This window comes from Schistocerca americana, chromosome 2 (assembly GCF_021461395.2).
Source record: "Schistocerca americana isolate TAMUIC-IGC-003095 chromosome 2, iqSchAmer2.1, whole genome shotgun sequence".
NCBI classification, from domain to species: Eukaryota; Metazoa; Arthropoda; class Insecta; order Orthoptera; family Acrididae; genus Schistocerca; species Schistocerca americana.
The window spans coordinates 980,204,941-980,221,237 of NC_060120.1; the positions used below are offsets into that span (position 1 = coordinate 980,204,941).

The 16,297-nt window shown below is 44.1% G+C and overlaps 1 protein-coding gene across 1 annotated transcript in view; it reads left to right on the plus strand.

Moving 5' to 3' along the window:
- LOC124596454 (carbonic anhydrase 1-like) overlaps positions 1–16,297 on the plus strand; it is a 154,559-nt gene that overhangs the window by 64,878 nt on the left and 73,384 nt on the right. Inside the window, exon 4 of the mRNA XM_047135587.1 lies at positions 12,035–12,235. Coding sequence (XP_046991543.1) covers positions 12,035–12,235 — 201 coding nt within the window. The remainder of the gene's footprint in view (positions 1–12,034; positions 12,236–16,297) is intronic.

Genomic DNA, 16,297 nt, shown 5'->3' on the forward strand with positions numbered 1-16,297 from the left:
AGGAGGTTCTTTTGGCATTTCTGTATGTTGAGTCAGGTCTTCCGACGATCATTTCTTTTTCCATTTCTTCACATCTTTCATGCACCCGTTTCGCCTTGGCTGCCCTGCATTTGCTATTTATTTCATTCCTAAGGGATTTACATTGCTGTATTCCTGTCTTTCTCTGAACATTTTTGCACTTCCTCCTTTCGTCGATCAATTAAAGTATGTCTTCTAATACCTAAGATTTCTTCATAATTACCTTCCTTGTACCTATGTCTTACAGTATAACATCCGTGATTTCCGTTTTTAGAGATCTCCACATAAAATCAGTTGAACTGTCTACCGTGACATTCACTATCGCAGTACCCACATCCTCAGAGAACTTCATCCTCAGAGAACTTCAAGCCCATATCATCTTTCCCCAGCACTGCAGTATCTCTCTTCCTTCCACGCAAATTCTTCCACACGATTCCTTTAAACTTCAGCCTACTCTTCATCATTAGTAAATTGTGTTCTGGTTCCTTGTCTGCTCCTGGGTATGCCTTATAATCCAATATCTGATTTCGGAATCTCTCTGCCTGACCATAATGTAATCCATCTGCAAGCTTCCCATGTCTCCCGCCCTTTTCCAAGTATGCCTCTTCCTCTTGCGATTCTTGAACAGATTATTCGATGTTATTAGCTGAAATATATTGCAGAACTCAGTTAGCCTTTCTCCTGTCTCATTCCTGCTACCAAGTCCATACGCTCAAGTAACTCTTTCTTCTACTTCTCCTCCTACAATCGCACTCCAATACCCCAAGACTATTAGATTACAATATATACGTACTGAATTACCCGTCCAATATCCTCATATTCTTCATCGTCTGCTTGCGACGTCGGCATGTATACTGAACTACTGTTGTCGGTGTTGGTTTGCTGTCAGTTCTGATGACAACAACCCTATCACTGAACTGTTCACAGTAACACACTCTCTGCCCTACTTTCTTATTCATAGTGAATCCTAATGTTAAGCCTTATACCATTTTCTGATGCTGTTGATATTACCCTGTATTTGCCTGACGTGAGCTCCTCGTCTTCTTTCCATCTCATTTAACTGACCCCCACCACATCCCAATCGAGCCTTAGCATTTACCTTTTCGGATTTTCTAGCTTTCCCATTACGTTAAAACTTCTGACATTTCACGTTCTGACTCTTAGAATGTCATCCCTTCGTTGCTTACTCCATCTTTTTCTCATGGTCACTTAGACCTTCGCAGTCGCATCCCGGAGATCCGAAGTGGTGACTAACCCAGACTTTTTGGCCAATGGAGAGATCATGACACTTTTTCAGTTAGAGACCAGGTGTTATGCGGATACCATTTGATTTCCATTGCCTTCTGCATCCTCATACCGTTGATAACTCCTAAACACTTCGGCTGTCTGGGGCAATTTCTCACCCTGAGCGCAGGGGAGTGCTTTAAGCCTATGTCCGCACCTCCACCCTCTCTGACAATGCCGTTGACGGAACGAGTGTGACTTCTTCATCTACATCTACATCATACTCCGCAAGCCTCCTAATGGTGTGTGGCTGAGGGTACTTTCGGTACCACTATCTGATCCCTCCAACCCTGTTCAACTCGCGATTAGTCGGTTAGCATCTGTATTGGCTCTTATTTCTCGAATTTTCTCCTCGTGGTCAAGTGGAGGGAAGTAATATATAGTCCGACTGCTCATGAAAATTTCTGTCCCGAAATTTCGATAGTAAATCTCTCCGTGATGGACAACGCTTCTCTTGTAACGTCTGCCAGCAGAGTTTGTTTAGTATCTCCGTAACGCTCTCTCGCCAGCTAAACGATCCCAGTGACGAAACGCGCCGCTCTTCATTGGATCTTCTCTATCTTCTCTATCAGTCCTACTCGATAGGGATCCAAGATAGACGAACAATGCTCAAGAATCGGGCGAACAAACGCCTTATAAGCCACTCCTTTCGTGGACGAGTTTCATTTCCTTCAGATTCTTCCGATGAATCAGAGTCCGGTATCTGCTTTTCGCACTATCTGTGTTATGCGGTCATTCCACTTAAGGTCGCTCTAGGTAGTTACGCCTAGATATTTTGCGGCAGACGCTGTCTCCAACTGTTTGTCATTAATAGTGTAGCTGTACAGCAGTGGATTTCTTTTCCTACGTATGCGCAAAATGTTACATTTATTTTCGTTCGCGTTTAACTGCCAGAGCCTGCACCATTCATCAATTCTCTGCACGTCGTCCTGCAAATTCTTACTATCTTCTGGCGTTGCTACTTCGGTATAGACAACTGCATCATCTGCGAATACCCTTAAAGAGTATCCGACGCTTTCTACTAGATCATTTATATCTATTGTAAACAGCAACGGTCCTACCACACTTCCCTGTCGTGCTCCGGATATTACTCTTACACCTGTGTATTTTGTTCCGTTAAGAGCGACGTGTTGAGTTCTATCTGCAAGAAAGTCTTTAATCCAATCGCAAGTCTGCTCCGGTACTCCGTAAGCTAGTATTTTTTCACTAAACGGTAATGCTAGGCGGTGTCGACGGCATCAACTTGAGCGCCGTTGTCCACTGCGCTGTGATTCTCATGGAGGAACAGAGCGAGTTGAGATTCGAAGGATCTCTGTTTGCGAAATCCATGTCGATTTTTATAGAGGAGATGTACATTTCCCAAAAAGTCACAATTTTTTAACATAAAACATGTTCCATAATTCTACAACAGATTAACGTCAACGGTATAGGTGTATAATTGTGTGGATCTGTCTTATGGCCTTTTTAAAACAGAAATGACCTGCGCTTTTTTCCAGTCGTTAGGTACCTTTCGTTGCTCAAGCCATCTACGATAAATTACTGCTAGATGGGGAGCAAGTTCTTTCGCATAACCTTTACAGAATCTTATAGATATCTCATCTGGTCATGAAGCCATTGCACTACCAAGCGATTGTGGCTGCATTTTAATTTCGCGATCTGTTATCTCAATATCTGCCATTTCGACGTTCGTACGACGATTGAAATGAGCGACAGTGTTATGATCTCCGCGGTGAAACAACTTCAGAAGGCCGAATTCAGCATTTCGACATTCTGTTATCTTACGTTTCGGTGCCCGTGTGGTCGCTAAGAGAACGAATAGACGATTGTGACTCGCTTAATGATTTTACATACGGCTAGAATCTCTTAACGGTTTTTACTGAGATCGGTTGACAACGTCTTACTTTCAAAATCACTGAATGCTTCTCTCATTGCTCTCCTTACGCTCATTTTCGCTTCTTTCAGCTTTTGTTGGTGAGCTAGAGTTTTACTTCTCTTGAATCTGAGATCGTTTACGTAGCGCTTTTCTAACACGGCTATTAAACCATGGTGGGTCTTTCCCATCCCTTAAAACCTTACCTGGATCAAACTTGTTTAGAGCATATTGAACGATGCCTTTTAACTTGTTCCATTTTTTCTCCGCATCTTCGTCCTCATCACCGAATATTTGATGCTAACTGCTGAGATATTCTGAAATTTGTATCCTGTCACTTTTGCTGAGCAAGGCCCGAAATCTTCGGCTGCAATTGCTGATGATATATAGTTGAAATTTAAGAGGTGGGTGGGTTCGAACGCACGATCCGTGACGTTTTGAATGTTAGTCAAATATGCTACCCTGATACCAGCTAACGTATTCTGACTTATTTGTTCAGAAAGTCCCTCCTTACGTTTGTCTTGTCTCTTCTTCAGACATGTGAAGCTCGAGTGTACTCTCTTTTCTTCGTATCAACCTCCTCCCTCTTCAGAGTTTGCTCTCCCCCCCCCCCCCCCTCTCTCTCTCTCTCTCTCTCTACAGGGTGAGTCACCTAACGTTACCGCTGGATATATTTCGCAAACCACATCAAATACTGACGAATCGATTCCACAGACCGAACGTGAGGAGAGTGGCTAGTGTAATTGGTTAATACAAACCATAAAAAATGCACGAAATTATGTTTTTTAACACAAACCTACGTTTTTTCAAATGGAACCCCGTTAGTTTTGTTAGCACATCTGAACGTATAAACAAATACGTAATCAGTGCCGTTTGTTGCATTGTAAAATGTTAATCACATCCGGAGATATTGTAACCTAAAGTTGACGCTTGAGTACCACTCCTCCGCTGTTCGATCGTGTGTATCGTAGAGCACCGAGTTACGTAGGGATCCAAAGGAAACGGTGATGCACCTTAGGTACAGAAGAGACTGGAACAGTACATTACGTCCACATGCTAACACCTTTTTATTGGTCTTTTTCACTGACGCACATGTACATTACCATGAGGGGTGAGGTACACGTTCGACGGGCGTTTATAGGACGTGGACGACGCATAAATTGGCCAGCCCGTTCTCCTGATCTTAAACCTCTGGACTTGTTTCTGTGGGGTACGTTACAGGAGAATGTGTACAGTGATGTGCCTACAACCCCAGAGGACATGAAACAACGTATTGTGGCAGCCTGCGGCGACATTACACCAGATGTACTGCGGCTTGTACGACATTCATTACGCCAGAGATTGCAATTGTGTGCAGCAAATGATGGCCACCACATTGAACATCTATTGGCCTGACATGTCGGGACATACTCTAGTCCACTCCGTAATTGAAAACGGAAACCACGTGTGTACGTGTACCTCACCCCTCGTGGTAATGTACATGTGCGTCAGTGAAAAAGATCAATAAAAAGGTGTTAGCACGTGGACGTAATGTGCTGTTCCAGTCTCTTCTGTACCTAAGGTCCATCACCGTTCCCTTTGGATCCCTACGTTATTCGGTGCTCTACGATACACACGATCGAACAGCGGAGGAGTGGTACTCAAGCGTCAACTTTAGGTTACAATATCTCCGGATGTAATTAACATTTTACAATGCAACAAACGGCACTGAATTCGTATTTGTTTATATGTTCATATGTGCTAACAAAACTAACGGGGTTCCATTTAAAAAAACGTAGGTTTGTGTTAAAAAACATAATTTCGTGCATTTTTTATGGTTTGTATTAACCAATTACACTAGCCATTCTCCTCACGTTCGGTCTGTGGAATCGATTCGTCAGTATTTGATGTGGTTTGCGAAATATATCCAGCGGTAACGTTAGGTGACTCACCCTGTATATATATGGTGGCTCAGGGGAACGGGAAATGTTGAACGTTACAGTTGGCAGCACTGTAGCGCCGGCAGATGTTCGAAACTTTGCACAATTGATGTGAACGCATTGCCATTTAGTAATCATGGAGAATTGGACTGGTGCGGAACGTGCAGTAGCTGTGAGAGCGTTTTACAAAAATGGTGATAGTGCGACTGCCGCACAGAGAACATTTCGACAGCATTTCCAGCTTGGACGTCACGGACGTGTCCCATCTGCGCATGCGATTACAACGTGGGTGCGTAATTTTGAAGAAACAGGATCTGCCTTGAAAAAGAAACCTCCATGTGGCATTCCAACGGCACGTACCCCAGAGAACATTGCAGCTGCTAGAGCTGCAATCGAGAGAAGTCCTCGCTGCTCCGTTCGACAGCATGCATCTTCGCTAGGGATTAAGCGACGAAGCTTACAAAGAATGCTGCACGAATTAGACTTCCGTCCCTGTAAGTTGCAGATTGTGCAACACTTACATGAACCAGACCCAGCGTCACGTATGGAGTTTAGTAGCCAGATATTGGCTAAAATCAACGAGGACGCGAATTTCCTTGGTAACTTATGGATATCAGACGAAGCCCATTTCCACCTGAACGGATCGTGAACAAACATAATTTTCGTTATTGGGCACAGGACAATCTTTGTGAGTTTCACCAGCGACCACTACATAGCGCCAAGGTCACAATATGGTGTGCTGTATCATGTCATGGTGTTATCGGCCCTTATTTTTTTGAACGTGAGGATGGTAGTGCAGTGACAGTAACATCCGCTCGATATGTTGAAATGCTTCAATCATTCTTTACACCGAGACTGTACGAGCTTCATCTTAACGTCGAAAACATGGGGTTTCAGCAGGACGGAGCCACGTCACACACTGATCGACAATCGAGGGCAGCAGTTCGGCAATTGTTTGGAAGACGCATTATTTCACGTAACGGTGACATTGCATGGCCTGCGAGATCCCCTGATCTTAGTGTGTGCGACTTCTTCCTGTGGGGACATCTTAAAGGCAAGGTGTACCGTACACGTCCTGCAACAATCCATGAACTGAAGGAGAACATTGAAAACGAAATCACTGCCATTCCCCAAGATTTGCTACACCGCGCGTTCCAGAGTTTTCATAACAGGCTGTTAGAGTGTGAACGCCGAATGGGAGCACATCTTTCCGATGTCATCTTTAAAAACTAAAGAGACACTTTTGGACATTTTGATTGTAAAGACATACTGAATAATGGCATACTGAATACATTCACTTTCGTTAATAAATTACTAGTTTTATGAATTTATTCATGGAAATGACGTTATTTCGAAATTTCCCGTTTCCTTGGGTCAGTCTTGTCACGAATTTTATTAAAATTGGAACCACTCTTCAACACTTGTATGAGCTGTCGGATCTGGCTTTGAAAGTGAGCGGTAAGTTCATCCTTCACATTCTCGATTCTTTCTGATCTTCGTCTCACCGTCTCTCGACATTCCTTTGCACTATCTTCCTAGCGTTGTCTCAATTCTCAGCTGTCTGCTAAATCTCCCCTGAGCTTCGTGTGACTATTTTGAGGCCTTTTATTGTTCTCATCCCGATTGCGTTACATCGCCTGCATGTCTTCGCTCCGGTGGTTAATACTTTCCTTCGGTTGCTCAACACTTTCCACTGGTGCTTTATTAGTTTGAACTCATTACCCGCGTTTGTGCCAAAATGACATTTCATCGCATGTTCTGCAGCATTACTGTGAGCACTCGATGGATGAGAGGCAGGGTTAGCCGGTACTGAGATTATTTGAGACAAGAAATTCCAACCCTGAGTGTTAATTACAAAGCATGACAGTTCGGATAACTGACATTCCAAGGAAGTACTGTCGAGTACTGATTCTCCCGGCGCACTTGTCACACCCACCTCTAGGGGAAAATATCTGACCCCCTTGTTCTCTCCTTACGTGTGTTGCTGTTCCGCGTACACCACCAGAATGAATCCTTGAGGGAGTATCTTCAGTAATATTCATATCCGTTACAGATAAACCATCAGATACAACACCTTCCTTTCCTCCACTTTCACGTCTGCTGCTCGTAGTTGCCTCGATTACGACTAATCGTGAGAATAACAAAGCAATAAACCTGAGCAATAGAATGTCAGTGTGAAGTCTAACACTGCAGACCACATAAAGGTGCTACTTGTAGACAAGCATTTTATATAAGCAGTGTGATGTACATTTTCGGAATGTTAGTTGTTCACTTGTGTTTAATACTTCATTGAAACTCTTCGTTTATTTCACGGCATTCTCACCCCTCACCTACCTTCTCTCTGTTTGGGCCCTCTTTCCAGACATGACGACGTTTCATACGGCACTGAAGGCGGTCATCTACACAGGGTGGTACATTGATCGTGACCGTGCCAAATGTCTCACGAAATAAGCGTCAAACGGAAAAACTACAAAGATCGAAACTTGTCTAGCTTGAAGGGGGAAACCAGATGGCGCTATGGTTGACCCGCTAGATGGTGCTGCCATAGCTCAAATGGATATCAACTGCGTTTTTTTTTAAAAAAAAGAACCCCCACTTTTAATTACATATTCGTGTAGTACGTAAAGAAATATGAATGTTTTAGTTGGACCACTTTTTTCGCTTTGCGATAGATGGCACTGTAACAGTCACAAACACATGGCTCACAATTTTAGACCAACAGTTGGTAACAGGTAGGTTTTTTAAATTAAAATACAGAACGTAGGTACGTTTAAACATTTTATTTCGGTTGTTACAATGTGATACATGTACCTTTGTGAACTTATCATTTCTGAGAACGCATGCTGTTACAGCGTGATTACCTGTAAATACCACATTAATGCAATAAATGCTCAAAATGATGTCCGTCAACCTCAACGCATTTGGCAATACGTGTAACGACATTACTCTCAACAGCGAGTAGTTCGCCTTCCGTAATGTTCGCACATGCATTGACAATGCGCTGACGCATGTTGTCAGGCGTTGTCGGTGGATCACGATAGCAATTATCCTTCAACTTTCCCCACAGAAAGAAATCCGGGGACGTCAGATCCGGTGAACGTGCGGGCTATGGTATGGCGCTTTGACGACCAATCCACCTGTCATGAAATATGCTATTCAATACCGCTTCCACCGCACGCGAGCTATGTGCCGGACATCCATCATGCTGGAAGTAAATCGCCATTCTGCCATGCAGTGAAACATCTTGTTGTACCATCGGTAGAACATTACGTAGGAAATCAGCATAAATTGCAACATTTAGATTGCCATCGATAAAATGGGGGCCAATTATCCTTCCTCCCATAATGCCGCACCATACATTAAACGGCCAAGGTCGCTGATGTTCCACTTGTCGCAGCCATTGTGGATTTTCCTTTGCCCAATAGTGCATATTATGCCGGTTTACGTGGTGAATGACGCTTCGTCGCTAAATCGCGTGCAAAAAAATCTGGTATCGTCCCGTAATTTCTCTTGTGCCCAGTGGCAGAACTGTACACGACGTTCAAAGTCGTCGCCATGCAATTCCTGGTGCATAGAAATATGGTACGGGTGCAATCGATGTTGATGTAGCATTCTCAACGCCGACGTTTTTGAGATTCCCAATTCTCGCGCAATTTGTCTGCTACTGATGTGCGGATTAGCCGCGACAGCAGCTAAAACACCTACTTGGGCATCATCATTTGTTGCAGGTCGTGGTTGACGTTTCATATGTGTCTGAACACTTCCTGTTTCCTTAAATAACGTAACTACCCGGCGAACGGTCCGGACACATTGCATGTTGTACCACCATACAGCGTGACCTTCAGAGGTGGTGCTCCAGATTGCTGCACACAACGGTATCTCTAATGCTCAGTAGCACGTCCTCTTGAATTGATGCATGCCTGTATTCGTCGTGGCATACTATCCACAAGTTCATCAAGGCGCTGGTGCTCCAGATTGTCCCACTCCTCACCGGCGATTCGGCACAGAGCCCTCAGTGTGGTTGGTGGGTCACGTCGTCCATAAACAGTCCTTTTCAATCCATCCCACGTATGTTCGATAGGGTTTGGAGAACATGCTGGTCACTATAGCTGAGCGATGACGTTATCCTGAGGGAAGTCAGTCACAAGACGTGCACGATGGGGGCGCGAATTTTCGTCCATGAAGACGAATACCTCGCCAATATGCTGCCGATATGGTTGCACTATCGGTCGGAAGATGGAATTCACGTTTCGTACAGTCGTTACAGCGCCTTCCATGACCACCAGCGGCGTACGTCGACCCCACATAACGCCACCCCAAAACAGCAGGGAACCTCCACCTTGCTACACTCCCTGGACAGTGTGTCTAAGGCGTTCAGCCTGACCGGGTTGCCTCCAAACACGTCTCCTATGGTTGTCCGGTTGAAGGCATATGAGACACTCATCGGTGAAGAGTACGTGATGGCAGCCCTGAGCGGTCCATTCGACGAGTTGTTGGGCCCATCTGTACCGCGCTGCATGGTGTCGTGTTTGCAAAGATGGACCTCGCCATGGAGATCGGGAGTGAAGTTTCGTATCATGCAGCCTATTGCGCACAGTCTGAGTAGTAACACGACGTCCTGTGGCTGCACGAAAAGCATTATTCAACATGGTGGCGTTGCTGTCAGGGTTCCTCCGAGCCATAATCCCTATGTAGCGGTCATCCACTACAGTAATAGCACTTGGTGGCCTGGGCGAAGCATGTCATCTACAGTTCCTGTCTCTCTGCATCTCCTGATGTCCGAACAACATCGCTTTGGTTCACTCCGAGACACCTGGACACTTCCCTCGTTGAGAGCCCTTCGTGGCGCAAGGTAAGAACTACAAACAACACCAGTCGTGTACCTCCTTCCTGGTAGGATGACTGGAACTGACTGGCTGTCGAACACCCTCCGTCTAATAGGCGCTGCTCATGCATGATTATTTACATCTTTGGGCGTGTTTAGTGACATCTCTGAACAGTCAAAGGGACTTTGTAATACAATATCCACAGTCAACGTCTGTCTTCTATAGTTCTGGGAACCGGTGTAATGCAAAACTTTTTTAATTTATGTTTATAAAAATCTGTTGCCGCATGTATGAAAGATCGTCAGCTGAGAACGGTTTGACGGATTTGTTCCTGTTTTTATTGTATTCGTTAGTGATTTGTATGAGAGAAAAGTTTTGGAAAATTCAACAGAAAAATCGGAAATTAACGACTGCCGCATGTATGAAATATCAGTTACGAACGGTTCGTCAAATTTGGTTAAGTTTTGTCTTTATTGCGTTCGGAATTGTCGGACAAGGTTTGTATGAAAGACGATGTTTGGAATCAAAATCAAAGCCGAGAATCAAAATCAATTGTGAAAGATCACCACTTGAGACCTGGTTGACCGATATGGTTGATTTTCTCTTTCTGTTCGTAATTGCGGATGCTGATGGTGTTCTTGGTATGAAAAAAGAGAATAAAAACACAATTGCGTTAAGTCTGACAGTGTTGCTGTCACATGTATTCATAACACAAAAAATTTGTTTGATAGTTGTAACGTATGAAGGGGAAAATGTTGTTACGGAAAATCTCGAAATATTCTTGACCGATTTACTTCCAGTTTTGACATGATACTCTAATGAATATTGGTATGGAGATAGGCTATATACTTTTTTTATATATAAACTTATAGGTAATGCAGAAAGGGAACAGCTGTTACCATAAATTTCGAAAAGGTTTTGGCAGGTTTACTTCTGATTTTTACACCGTGGAGGAAGGTGGACATTGACAGAAAGAGCGGGGGGGCATAAAGTTATGCACAGAAAGATGGGGGGGAGGACATGTACGGAGAGAGGGGATGAAAAGACTGGTTGAGAGAGGGAGGGGGGGCAAGAAATTTCGGATAGCTGCAGTTCCCATACATGTTTAGCAATTACGTAGCATTGCCGGGTTCGCTAGTACGTTCATAAAAATACCATGTGATTACGAAAGAAAATTTTTTACATTACTAACAGTAATGAGATCGCTAAGTCCCATTGACGATTTTATCATTTCATTTAATAGCATAATAGTTTTTCAACACACAGTTATATGAAAATCCCTTGTGTTTTGCAGCTAGCTACATCTACATCTACAAGGATACTCTGCAAACCACACTTAAGTGTCTGGCAGTGGTTTCATCAAATCATCTCCACAATTCGAATAGCGCGCGGAGAAAACGAACACTTACATCTTTCCATGAGAGCTCTGATTCCCCTTATTTTACTATGATGGTCGTTCCTCCTTATGTAGGTCAGCGTCAATAAAATATTTTCACAATCGTAGAAGAAAATTGGTTACTGAAATCCCGTGGGAAGATCCCTCCGCAACGAGAAACGCCTTCGTTTTAATAATGTCCGCCCCAAATCTTGCATCATTTCCGTGACACTCTTTCCTACAGCTCTTGATAATACAAAACATGATGCCCTTCTTTGAACTTTCTCGACGTTCTTGATTAATCCTGTCTGGCAATGATCCCACACCGCGCGGCAGTACTCCAAAGCAAGATGGACAAGCATAGTGTAGCAGTCTCTTTAGTAGATCTGTTGCATCTTCCAAGTGTTCTGATAATAAAACGCACTACAAGTGAATCGTAAAAGTGAGGGTGCTATGTTGAAGCTCTTTCATTAACGTCCTTGGCCGGCCGTTGGTGCCGAGCGGTTCTAGGCGCTTCATTCTGGAACCGCGCGACCGCTACGGTCGCAGGTTCGAATGCTGCGTCGGGCATGGATGTGAGTGATGTCCGTAGGTTAGTTAGGTTTAAGTGGTTCTAAGTCCAGGGGACTGATGACCTCAGATGTTAAGTCCCATAGTGCTCAGAGCCATTTGAACCATTAACGTTCTTGTCCTTTATTTGTGGACTAATACGCACGTATGCACGTCTTGTCTTTGTCCACAGAGGAGCGCGAGTGGAGTTGTTGGTTTATGTGTGACGAAGGATATACCCAAAGCCCCATAGCGATCGGGACCAAGGGCGGATGGGTTAATGATCCTTATCTCAACAGGGCGGTGACAGCTGATATACCTCCTCTCACCGGGACTTTCTACGACGAACGCAACACACCGTTCCGCTTCAACATCACCAACAACAACCACACTGGTGAGTATTCAGATTCATTCGCAAGGCCAATGAACCAATTCCACCCTCCTGTCCAGCATTCCGTGGATGTTTGGTGTTGAGACAGCTGTCAGAAAGCAAAAAATTAAATTACGCTGTATGAACTATATTTTTGCCTGAGGATATCGCCGTACCAATGCATGGCCGCGCAATAGAAAACGGGCTGTACGGGTACTTACTGAAAATTTCAGTCTAACCCTTTCCAAATAATTATGTATTCAACTGAACATATTTAGTTTTGGAAAATCATTCTGTACTGAGCAAACGTACCTGTAATCTTCCTTTTTTTTCATCCATACATGTTGTTGTGTTGGTGTTCAGTCCTGAGACTGGTTTGATGCAGCTCTCCATGCCACTCTATCCTGTGCAAGCTTCTTCATCTCCCAGAACCTACTGCAACCCACATCCTTCTGAATCTGTTTAGTGTATTCACCTCTTGGTCTCCCTCTACGATTTTTACCCTCCACGCTGCCCACCAATACTAAATTGGTGATTCCTTGAAGCCTCAGAACATGTTCTACCAACCGATCACTTCTTCTTGTCAAGTTGTGCCACAAACGCCTCTCTTCCCCAATTCTATTCAATACCTCATCACTAGTTATGTGATCTACACATCTAATCTTCAGCATTCTTCTGTAGCACCACATTTCGAAAGCTTCTATTCTCTTCTTGTCCAAACTATTTATCGTCCATGTTTCACTTCCATACATGGCTACACTCCATACAAATACTTTCAGAAACAATTTCCTGACACTTAAATCTATACTCGGTGTTAACAAATTTCTCTTCTTCAGAAACGCTTTCCTTGCCATTGCCAGTCTGCATTTTATATCTTCTCTACTTCGACTATCATCAGTTATTTTGCTCCCCAAACAGCAAAACTCCTTTACTACTTTAAGTGTCTCATTTCCTAATCTAATTCCCTCAGCATCACCTGACTTAATTCGACTACATTCCATTATCCTCGTTTTGATTTTGTTGATGTTCATCTTATATCCTCCTTTCAAGACACTGTCCATTCCGTTCAACTGCTCTTCCAAGTCCTTTGCTGTCTCTGACAGAATTACAATGTCATCGGCGAACCTCAAAGTTTTTATTTCTTCTCCATGGATTTTAATACCTACTCCGAATTTTTCTTTTGTTTCCTTCACTGCTTGCTCAATATACAGATTGAATAACATCGGGGAGAGGCTACAACCATGTCTCACTCCCTTCCCAACCACTGCTTCCCTTTCGTGCCCCTCGACTCTTATAACTGCCATCTGCTTTCTGTGCAAGTTGTAAATAGCCTTTCGCTTCCTGTATTTTATCCCTGCCAACTTAAGATTTTGAAAGAGAGTATTCCAGTCAACATTGTCAAAAGCTTTCTCTAAGTCTACAAATGCTAGGAACGTAGGTTTGCCTTTCCTTAATCTATTTTCTAAGATAAGTTGTAAGGTCAGTATTGCCTCACTTGTTCCAGTTTTCTACGGAATCCAAACTGATCTTCCCCGATGTCGGCGTCTACCAGTTTTTCCATTCGTCTGTAACGAATCTGCGTTAATATTTTGCAGCTGTGACTTATTAAACTGATAGTTCGGTAATTTTCATATCTGCTTTCTTTGGGATTGGATTTCTCCTTGAAGTCTGAGGGTATTTCGCCTGTCTCATACATCTTGCTCGTCAGGTGGTAGAGTTTTGTCATGACTGGCTCTCCCAAGGCTGTCAGTAGTTCTAATGGAATGTTGTCTACTCCCGGAGTTTTTTTCGACTCAGATCTTTCAGTGCTCTGTCAAACTCTTCACGCAATTTCATATCTCCCATTTCATCTTTTGATCAAAATTAACGACCGTCAGTGTGTTCATTTTATTTTCTGTTGAATAGCAGGTAACAGCCAAAACAATATGACCACTGGCCATCACGACGTTGGATGCCGCCTGGTGGCCCTGTGGGCACGTGACGCGGTAACAAAAGTATGTGAGCGGAGCAGACAAGGACCGGCGATCGCCGTAGCGAAGATATGGGCTGCAAATGGGGAAATACACTGAGATGGACGACTTTGACTAAGGGCAGATTATAATTACGCGGGGCCTGTGAGCGAGTATCTCGAAAAAGGCAAAGCTGCACGAATGTTCATGTGCTGCTGTCGTGAGCATCTACGGAAAGAGGTAGAACAACAGTGAAACTATCACCAGGCGCTAAATGGTTGGACGTCCACGACTCTTCACAGAACGTGGGGCTCGGAGGCTTATTTCTACATCTACATCTACATTTATACTCCGCAAGTCACCCAACGGTGTGTGGCGGAGGGCACTTTACGTGCCACTGTCATTACCTCCCTTTTCTGTTCCAGTCGCGTATGGTTCGCGGGAAGAACGACTGTCTGAAAGCCTCCGTGCGCGCTCGAATCTCTCTAATTTTACATTCGTGATCTCCTCGGGAGGTATAAGTAGGGGGAAGCAATATATTCGATACCGCATCCAGAAACGCACCCTCTGGAAACCTGGACAGCGAGCTACACCGCGATGCAGAGCGCCTCTCTTGCAGAGTCTGCCACTTGAGTTTGCTAAACATCTCCGTAACACTATCACGGTTACCAAATAACCCTGTGACGAAACGCGCCGCTCTTCTTTGGATCTTCTCTATCTCCTCCGTCAACCCGATCTGGTACGGATCCCACACTGATGAGCAATACTCAAGTATAGGTCGAACGAGTGTTTCGTAAGCCACCTCCTTTGTTGATGGACTACATTTTCTAAGCACTCTCCCAATGAATCTCAACCTGGTACCCGCCTTACCAACCATTAATTTTATATGATCATTCCACTTCAAATCGTTCCGCACGCATACTCCCAGATATTTTACAGAAGTAACTGCTACCAGTGTTTGTTCCGCTATCATATAATCATACAATAAAGGATCCTTCTTTCTATGTATTCGCAATACATTACATTTGTTTACGTTAAGGGACAGTTGCCACTACCTGCACCAAATGCCTATCCGCTGCAGATCTTCCTGCATTTCGCTACAATTTTCTAATGCTGCAACTTCTCTGTATACTACAGCATCATCCGCGAAAAGCAGCATGGAACTTCCGACACTATCTACTAGGTCATTTATATATATTGTGAAAAGCAATGGTCCCATAACACTCCCCTGTGGCACGCCAGAGGTTACTTTAACGTCTGTAGACGTCTCTCCATTGATAACAACATGCTGTGTTCTGTTTGCTAAAACCTCTTCAATCCAGCCACACAGCTGGTCTGATATTCCGTAGGCTCTTACTTTGTTTATCAGGCGACAGTGCGGAACTGTATCGAACGCCTTCCGGAAGTAAAGAAAAATAGCATCTACCTGGGAGCCTGTATCTAATATTTTCTGGGTCTCATGAACAAATAAAGCGAGTTGGGTCTCACACGATCGCTGTTTCCGGAATCCATGTAGATTCCTACATAGTAGATTCTGGGTTTCCAAAAACGGCATGATACTCGAGCAAAAAACATGTTCTAAAATTCTACAACAGATCGACGTCAGAGATATAGGTCTATAGTTTTGCGCATCTGCTCGACGACCCTTCTTGAAGACTGGGACTACCTGTGCTCTTTTCCAATCATTTGGAACCCTCCGTTCCTCTAGAGACTTGCGGTACACGGCTGTTAGAAGGGGGGCAAGTTCTTTCGCGTACTCCGTGTAGAATCGAATTGGTATCCCGTCAGGTCCAGTGGACTTTCCTCTGTTCAGTGATTCCAGTTGCTTTTCTATTCCTTGGACACTTATTTCGATGTCAGCCATTTTTTCGTTTGTGCGAGGATTTAGAGAAGGAACTGCCGTGCGGACTTCCTCTGTGAAACAGCTTTGGAAAAGCTCTGTTAAGTAGGATAGATGGTGATCTGTGGCATCTCTGCCGAAAGAGACCAATTTTGGTGCACGCACAAGTGAGTCGGAGAACACTGTTCATCATACATTGTCGAACATGGAGCTCCGCAGCAGACCACCGCTACGTGTTCACATGTTGATGCAACGACAACGTCAATTACGATTACAGTGAGCACGGGACCATCGGGA